The sequence below is a fragment of the Falco naumanni genome, chromosome 3 (assembly GCF_017639655.2).
Source record: "Falco naumanni isolate bFalNau1 chromosome 3, bFalNau1.pat, whole genome shotgun sequence".
NCBI classification, from domain to species: domain Eukaryota; kingdom Metazoa; phylum Chordata; class Aves; order Falconiformes; family Falconidae; genus Falco; species Falco naumanni.
In genome coordinates, this window is record NC_054056.1 from 108,979,299 (window position 1) to 108,988,060 (window position 8,762).

Consider the following 8,762-nt stretch of genomic DNA (forward strand, 5'->3'; position numbering starts at 1 on the left):
TTGTGGATCCTGGCACAGCTGGGGCTGTGTGTACCTGGTGCTGGGTGTGCAGCGTCCCACACGCCTGCACCTGTGTGCTGCCATCCTGTTCCTTGTGTCCCTTCTGTGCTTTTACCCCCGTGTGCCCAGTCCCTTCTGTGCTGCCATCCCTGGTGTCCTGTGCCCCTTGTGTACAGTCATCCCTGGACTCCTGTGCCTTGTCTGTGTGTCTATGCTGCCGTCCCCGGTGTTCTGTGCCCTGTCCCCCGTGTGCCGCCACCCCGGTGTGCCCTGTGTCCCCGTGTGCCGCCACCCCCCGCACCCGCGCAGTCCCTCCCGGTGCCCCGTGCCCCAGCTCCCCGCCGTGTCCCGCCCCGCCCGCCCCGTGTCCGTGCCCCTCCCGCTCCCAGGCTGCCCCGCGGCGGCGCGGCCGGGCCATGGCGCCGCTGACCGACCTGTACCAGCTCACCATGGCCTACGGGCACTGGCGGGCCGGGCGGCACCGCGCCCCCGCCGCCGCCGAGCTCTTCTTCCGCCGCGGGCCCTTCCGCGGGGCCTTCGCGCTGGGCGCCGGCCTGGCCGAGGGGCTGCGCTGCCTCCGCGCCTTCCGCTTCTCCGCCGCCGGTAGGTGGGGACGGGGCGGGAGGCGGAGGACCCCCGGGAGCCCTTCAGCGGGGGGCTGGGGGGGGCTGCGGGGGGGCGCAGGGACAGCCGGAGGGGGGGGGCGGGGTTTATGGGACAAGGGCACCCTTCCCCCGGGGACCTGGAGGGGGGGGCACAGCCGGTGCTCTGGGTGATTGGGGAACCCCTCGGGGGAAGCTGTGGGGAACGGGGACAGCTCGTGGGGACAGGGGCACCTCTAACTCTTCAGGGGGACGCGGAGAGGGGTGCACGGGGACAGCCCTTGGGGCACACGGGGGCACCCTCCAGGAGCACAGTGCTCCCACGGGCCGTCCCTTAGAGCGGACCTGGAGGGCCACGGCACCCTCCCAGGGCTGGGGTACCCGGTGTGGGGTGCTGCGAGGTGCCCCCTGCCTGCAAGCTGTCACCCATCCCCACCGTGGGAGACTTGGTCCCTCCAGCCCGACCTGTGTCACAGGACCGTGGCTCCAGGGACCACCCATCCCAGTGCCCACTGAGCTCTGCCTCTGCAGATGTCGCCTACCTGCGCTCCGTCCTGCCCAGCACCACGGAAGATGCCTTCTTCGATTATTTGGCCACTCTGGATGCCTCGGAGGTGACCCTCTCTGCTGTGCCAGAGGGCTCCGTCGTCTTTGCCAGGGTGGGACATGCTCGGTACCCTCCCCTGCTTTGGAGGGGCTGCGGGGCTGTCAGCTCCCATGTCCCTGGGCAGGGGAAACGGGGATGTCACACCGCCTGGCTGTCCCTGCAGGTCCCGTTCCTGCAGGTGAAGGGGCCACTGCTGGTGGTGCAGTTGCTGGAGACCACGCTGCTGTGCCTGGTCAGCTATGCCAGGTGGGGACAGATCCTGCTGTGGTCCCTCAGCTGGTGGGGACCACATCTACCTCCACTGTGCCAAACCTTCTGAGTCCTGTGGCGGTCCCTGCCATGTCCCTACATACCAGCTGCAGTCAAGCAGAGAGGGTCCCGGAGACCCCCCTGCCCCTTAGCTGTGTGCTGGCTCTGTGCTCAGCCTGCCTTGGTGTGACCTGTCCCTTCCTCCCCTAGCCTGGTGGCCACGAATGCTGCCCGCTTCCGACTCCTTGCTGGCCCAGACATGAAGCTGATGGAGATTGGGCTCCGTCGCGCTCAGGGGCCAGACGGTGCCCTTTCGGCCTCCAAGTACTCCTACATTGGGGGTGAGTGCTGCCCGGTGGTGCCCTGCGGCACCACGGCTGCACCGTCACCTGTGTGTGTCCCCTCCATCCCTTGCAGGTTTTGACTGCACCAGCAACGTCCTGGCAGGGAAGCTCTACGGCATCCCAGTGCACGGCACAATCGCCCACTCCTTCATCATGTCCTTCACCTCACTGGAGGAGGTGCAGCCCCGGGTGAGGGGCGCTGTGGGCAGGGGATGGGGGTGGTTTGCTCTGACTGTGGCCGTGCTCCTGCTGCCATGGAGGATGCCGCGGGTTGTTCAAAGCCCATGTACCTCGGGCAGGAGCTGCTGCCATTGGCAGGAGGAGAACCAGTGGATCTCCCAGCCCTGGCCAAGTTGTGGCTGCAGCGTGTGTGTGAACTGCTGCAGACTCCCCCTGAGAAGGTGAATAGGGGTGAGCTGGCTGCCTTCGTGTCCTACGCCATCACCTTCCCGCATGACTTCCAGGGGTTGCTGGACACATACTGTGTCAGGAGGTGAGAATGCCAGGTCCCCCCAGGGTGGTTTTGCCACCATGGCAGAGGGGACAGATGTGTCCCTCTTTGCTTGGTGGCCTTGAAGCAGGGATGTTTCTACCTGACAGCACTCCCATGCTCCACTGTTGCCTGATACGGGGCTTGGACCCGCCCTGGGTCGCTGTCGCACCAAGGAAGGGACACTAACCCTCTCCTTGCCCATACCAGGAGTGGCTTGCCAAACTTCTGTGCCGTGGCGCTGGCGCTGCACCAACTGGGGTACCGGGCCATCGGAGTGCGTCTGGACAGTGGGGACCTGGCCCAGCAGTCCAAGGAGATCCGCCAAGTGCTCCAAGCCTGCGGTGCTCAGTGAGTCCCCCACTGAGCCTGGGTTGACTGCCACAGGTCCCCGGCTTCCCCACCTTGGGCACCCAGCACCTCCTCCTATCAGGGCGGGAGCCCTCCTGGCTCGGAGGGGTGCTGCGAGCTGAGTCATGGGTCCTCCCCCAAATCCTGTGCCCTCTCCCTTGGTCACTCCCCTGCCCCTCGCCAGCTTCCAGGTGCCCTGGTTTGAGACCATCCCCATCGCCGTCAGCAATGACATCAGTGAGCAGAGCCTGGAGGAGTTCATCCGGGAGGTGAGGTAGCTGCTGTAGAGGCTGAGATGTCACCTTGTCTGTGGCTGGCGCCGCTGAGGTTTAGGGGTGTGTGGGGTGGACATGAGAGTCCCCTGGGCCTTTCGTCCTGGATGAGAACTGATAAGTTTCCAGGCTGGGAAAAAAATGGATTTTTGATGGGACAGGTAGACATAATGCACCTTCAGGCAGAGCATCCTCTGACCTGCCCCGTAACTCTGGTTTTGGCACGGGCATAAAAAACAGTGGCAGGGCTGCTCTGTTGATGGCCACTGTCTTCTCTGCTGTACCAGGGGAGCGAGATTGACATGATCGGCGTTGGGACAAACCTGGTGACATGTCCCCTGCAGCCATCGCTGGGCTGTGTTTACAAGGTAGTGGTGGCAGCTGCTCTCTGCCCTGCTTGGCTTGTGGGGCATGGAGCTCCCTGGCTTCTCCCAGGCTTTGCGCAGCTGGGGCTGAGCAGCAAAGGGATGTCCAGCCCTAAGGGATGATGCTGCAAGGCATTACACAATGGTTTGGGTTGGAAGGGACCTTTAAAAGTAATCTAGCCCACCCCCCTGCCATGGGCAGTGACACCTGCCACTCAATCAGGTTACTCAAAGCCCCGTCCAGCCTGACCTTGAGCACTGCCAGGGATGGGGCACCCACAGCTGCTCTGGGCAGCCCATGCCAGTGCCTCACTGCCCTCAGCGTAACAAATTTCTTCCTTGTGTCCACCCTACATCTCCCCCTTTCAGTTCAAAGCCGCCCCCCAGGTCCTGTCGCCCCAGGCCCTGCTAAAAAGCCCGTCCCCACCTTCCTACAGCCCCTGTAGGCACTGAGTGGCCGCAGCCAGGTCTCCCCGCAGCCTCCTCTGCTCCGGGCTGAGCCCCCCCAGCTCTCCCAGCCTTTCCCCGCAGCAGAGGGCTTCCAGCCCTCGGACCAGCTCCGTGTCCCTCCCCCGGCCCCGCTCCAGCAGGTCCCTGCCTGGCTTGTGCTGGGGACCCCCGAGCTGGGCGCAGTGCTCCGGGGGGTCTCCCCAGAGCGGAGCAGAGGGGCAGAATCCCCTCCCTTGCCCTGCCAGCCACGCTGCTTGGGGTGCAGCCCAGGAGATGACTGGCTTTCAGGGCTGCAAGCACACATTGCTGGCTCGTGTCCTGTTCTTTGCCCACCATGGTCCCCAAGTCCATCTCTGCAGGGCTGCTCTCAATCCAGTATTGATGCTAAGGATTGCTCTGACCCAGATGCAGCACCTTGCACTTGGCTTTCTTGAACTCCATGCTGTTCACATGGGCCCATTTCTCCAGGCCATCGAAGGTCCCTCTGGATGGCACCTTGTGCCTTGAGGGAATAACCTGCACCACTCATCTTGTGTCATCTGCAAACTTGCTGAGGGGGGCACTCAGTCCCACCATCTGTGTCCTTCTTGGAAATAATGTTAATGAGACCACTGTAAGAAGCTGGCTGGCAGGAGGAGGCAGGATGTCCAACTTTGGGGTGGTTTGAGGGATTTTTTTTTTTATCATTTATTCAGCTGGTTTATATCAGTGGCCTCCCCAGCATATGGGGACACATAGAGGACAGAAAGCTCAGCACGGTCTTCAGCACTGGCATGAGCTGGTGCACATGACAAAAATAAGGTGCCCATCTCCTTAACCTCCTTCTCCTGCAGCTGGTGGAGGTAAATGGCTCCCCATGCCTGAAGCTCACAGAAGATGAGGAGAAGATGACGATCCCAGGGGCTAAGACAATCTATCGGCTCTATGACACTGCTGGTGAGTTGTGGGAGACCCTTGCCATGGTGCTGCCCTGTTGACCTGCATTCCCCCACCCTGTCCTGCTGCATAACCTTGTTGCCAATGTCCTGTGCACCTGCTGGCCCCTAACCTGGCACCCCTGCAGGTCACCCCTTCATGGACCTCATGGCCCTGGAGGAGGAGCCCTCACCTAAGGCGGGGCAGGAGCTGGCGATCCGGGTCCTGGGGCAGCTTGGTGAGACAAGCAAGGTCATGCCCACCACTGTGGAGCCCCTCCATCGCACGTACTTCAGAGATGGTCAGGTCAGGGGCAGCTCTGCCTTCTGGTGCTGGGGTGTCCTCTCCCACATTGGGTGAAGGGCCAAGCCAGGGTTGGGGGTGTCTTGGCAGTAATGTCAAGATCAAAGGGTTAAACCCCAGTGTTTTCTTGCCTCTTGAGATGTTCCCTGCCCCAACAACTCTGGCATCAGAATCCAGCCCGGAGCTGGCTCATTTGGGGGCTGGGGCTAGGTAGCTGGCTCCCCATATGGATACAGTCGTGCACCTTCATCCCTGCAGATGTGTGAGCTGCTGCCCAGCCTGCAGGAGGTGAGGAGCCACGCACAGGTGTCCCTCAGCCTGCTCAGTCCCGCTCACCGCCAGCTTCACGAGCCACAGCCCTACCCGGTATGTCTGCTGCTTGCCAGGCACCATCGGTGCACACCCAGGAACCATGCCCGGCCCCGGTGCCTGGCCAAAGCCAGTGTGGCTTTACCACGGAGCTGCAGCAGTGTGTGGATATGGGGCTGCAGTCTCCCCTGGGGAGCGCGTGCCCACTGTCCCCTCTTGCTCCTGTGCCAGGTGGCTGTGACGGAGAGGCTGCACCACCTCCTCGCTGAGCTGCAGCAGGCCAGTCAGTGAGGGGTCCCGTCTCACCCCCCTGTGCTGGGCACAGCCCCTGCCAGGGGCCAGCTCTTCCTCTGTGCTGTTCCAAAGACCAGGTGACTAACTGGGAATTAATGGCTCTAATGATGTTGCTGCTGTGTGGTACTAATCTGAGGACCCTGCAGGAACTGGAAGAGCACCCTGGGGTCCCAGCAGCAGAGCTGGGGACAGAGGGATGGGGCAAGCAGAGCTGGAAGGCAGCTGCCCCTGTATCCTCTGCAAGCAATGGTCCTTCCCTGCGCATCTCGGTGGCCTTGCCAGCCTTGCACTTTCTGCCATGATGGTGCTGCCTGCCTTGGTGGCCCTGCAACCTTCTGCTGTGGTGGTGCTGCCTGCCTCCATGGCCCTGCCAGCCCTACACCTTCTGTGGTGGCAGCACATGCTGAAGCTCCTTGGTGGCACTAGGGACCAAGTCTTCAGTGCACAAGAAGGGGTCCTGTCATGGAAAGGGCCATCCCGTCCCTTAACCCATGTCCTGTGGGACATCCATGGCAGACATACTTTGCCCTTCCTATTCTAGGCTTTGGCTCTGTGGCCACATTTCATCCCTTTCCATTTTGTATGCAGTCCTTGGGGCATGGAGGCTGGCTCCAGGTAGACGCCTGCACTCTCTAACCTGATGTTCATGGAGGAAACATGGTACTAATCCCTGCAATTAGCTTCATCCTAAGCAAAAAAGCAAAATAAAGGCCTTTACCCACTATGGCTATGGCCACACCGCGTGGCTGCCCTGGTCCTTCAAAATACCTGCTGCCTTCAGCTTGAATGTTTAATGCAATGTCCTTCACTTCACAGTTTATGACTGAATAAAGCTGGAAAGAAAAAGCAAGTGCTGACCCCTGAGAGCATCTGGAGGTGGCCCCAGCAGGTGCCATATGGCATCCTGTGGCTCTAATTGTGGTGAAGTCCCCTTTATAGGTCCACTGGGGGTAGGTCTCATGCCCAGGCAATGGCTATGAAGGCTTTATCAAAACAGGGTCAAGGAAAGTTGTTGCAAGGAATGGGAAAAAAGAAATGCACAGACTGCTTCTTCTCCAGGACATGCATATTTTCTCTAATCCTGCCCAAATCTGTCATGGGAAGATAGTAAATCCTTTCCTCTCAGCTTGTAAAATGTACAGACCCAGAACTGAGCCACCTATCAGAAAAGTACAGTGAGGGAGAGCAAGAGGGCAATCCCCAGCAAGATACATCTGTGCACACCTTCCCAGGAACAGCTGTGGTTTAGGTCTTTGCAGCATATGTTGATGCGGAGCAGGGGAAGTAAATTAAAAGAGCTTAACCCAGCATGGCCTGATTGTCTCGTTTCTAAAAAAACACAACAGGTTGGAGCTCCCTGTTGCAATGTTCCAGCTGCGGGCACTGTATCACATTCAGCATTTTAAGAGAAAACTTACATTTTTAGAGCAGAAGCCCCAGATATAAGAGCCCAGTCCCCAGCACACCCAAGTAGAGCCTGTCCTGAGTTCTTAGAAGGTGGAATGAAAAGCAACTTTTAAGTAGTGAGACAGCAGCACTTTCCAGCCCCTTGGCCTTCTCCATGGCCTCAGAGGATGAGCCAGAGAGGTCAGTAAGTCAGTTCACAAGCAGGAGCAGGGTAAACCCATCCGCAGGATGATCTGTTGCCAGATCTGCCACTATCCTGCCCCAGACAGACTCTTCAACCACCGGTGCTTTGGCTTTGCCCAGGACCATTCTGAGTATCTCCAAGGATGGAGACTCCACCACATCTTTGAGAACCTATGCCAGCACTTGTCATCCTCACAGTGAAGAAGAGTTTTTTGACGTTGAGGGAACTTTCTGTGTTTCAGTTTGTGCCCAGGGCCCCTGGTCTTGTTACTGGGTATCACAGAAAAGATCCTGGCTGTGTTATTTGTACCATCCCTTCAGGTATTTATATTGATGAGAACCCCTTGAGCCTGCTCTTCCAGCCTGAACAGTCCCAGCTCTCAGCCTTTCCCCATAGGAGAGATGCTCCAGTCCCTTCATCATCTTCATGGCCCTTCACTGGACTCTCTCCATCTCTTTTGTACTGGGGAGCTCAAAACTGGATCCAGTGCTCTAGCTGTGTGTGGCCTTATCAGTGCTGAGCAGAGGGGAATGTTCCCCTGCCTTGGGCTGCTGACACTTTGAATGCAGCCCAGCACATTGTTCACCTTCTGCACCACCAGGACACATTGCTGCCTCACAGTCAACTCTATTTGGGCCAAATAGCAAGGACATTTGGAAGCTGAATTGACATTAACTCTCTATTAACAATCTGGGTTCGTTACGCGCCAGCCACCCTTTGTAGCCACCACATACAGAAACAAGGGACACACCCGAAAGCCATCATGCTATTGAGGTCCTACTTAGCATCACAACCCTGCTGTCAGCAAAAAACCCGCAGGTATCGCATGGCCCAAGCCAACAGGTCCGATACAAAGCTAGAGGCTGTGTATTACAATGAGGGTACCCTGCATTAAAGAGGAAAAAAGGAGGAGGAGTGAGATGAAAGCACCACATCTGGGGCTTCTGGATGCATTCCTCAAGGTTTTGGTGCAATCTGGATCTGGGCAACCCAGTTCATAACACTGACTTCCCACTGCCCTGACAGCATGTGCCTAATGGCAAAGAACCTCTACTTTGCAAATTTATTTAGCTTCAGGAATACCAGATCCCACCCACGGACCTTAAACCTTACTGCAGTCATGGCAGAAAAATCCAAGAGTGCCCATTTTTAATGTTTCTGCTCTTGGAATTCTGTTATTGGTCTTTGGCACACATCTCAGAAGTTTGGACAGGAAGTGCTAGAAGTGAGGTTAGAACACCCAGTCATGTAGCAATTGTGCAGACTTCGCAAAAAAAGAAGCAGCATAATGAGCTCACATGCTGTTCCTCTGCTCCATCTTTCTTCCAGTTTTGTTCTTACAGAAATACATATTTTTTAAAGCATATTTGCAGCCAAAAGCATCCAATTAATCCCATGGTTGAAAATAAGTGATGGTGGGTAAAAGTACCAGAGTATTAGTGCTGGGTAAAAGAAGTGCAGACAATTCAAGGACCCAGCTTTAGGTGTGGGGTCATATCCCAGACCTCAAGAAAACCCTTCGTCCTGATCCATTTAACCACACCAGCGCAGCTCACACCTGGTTTTCTCACTCCACAAGCCCACGTGAGAATATCTTCAGGCAGGGCAAGGCTGTGGTTT

The 8,762-nt window shown here is 58.0% G+C and overlaps 1 protein-coding gene across 3 annotated transcripts; it reads left to right on the forward strand.

Annotated features, from left to right (window-relative positions):
- The first annotated feature begins 386 nt into the window (after nucleotides 1-386).
- NAPRT (nicotinate phosphoribosyltransferase) lies at nucleotides 387-6,858 on the forward strand. Of its 3 annotated transcripts, XR_005826966.1 has the most exons (14): nucleotides 388-603; nucleotides 1,134-1,261; nucleotides 1,373-1,455; nucleotides 1,669-1,799; nucleotides 1,876-1,991; nucleotides 2,102-2,295; nucleotides 2,503-2,643; nucleotides 2,828-2,912; nucleotides 3,203-3,283; nucleotides 4,564-4,666; nucleotides 4,794-4,951; nucleotides 5,207-5,314; nucleotides 5,489-5,628; nucleotides 5,698-6,858. XR_005826966.1 is itself a non-coding variant. In XM_040587518.1 (13 exons), the coding sequence occupies exons 1-13, from the start codon at nucleotides 417-419 to the stop codon at nucleotides 5,546-5,548; spliced, it is 1,575 nt and encodes a 524-aa protein (XP_040443452.1). In that variant the 5' UTR covers nucleotides 388-416; the 3' UTR covers nucleotides 5,549-6,858. The 3 variants fall into 3 exon arrangements, 2 of the variants coding, with proteins under 2 accessions (XP_040443454.1, XP_040443452.1); XM_040587518.1 differs by having other exon boundaries at nucleotides 5,489-6,858; XM_040587520.1 differs by lacking the exons at nucleotides 4,794-4,951; nucleotides 5,489-5,628; nucleotides 5,698-6,858 and having other exon boundaries at nucleotides 387-603; nucleotides 5,207-5,311.
- Nucleotides 6,859-8,762: the final 1,904 nt, after the last annotated feature.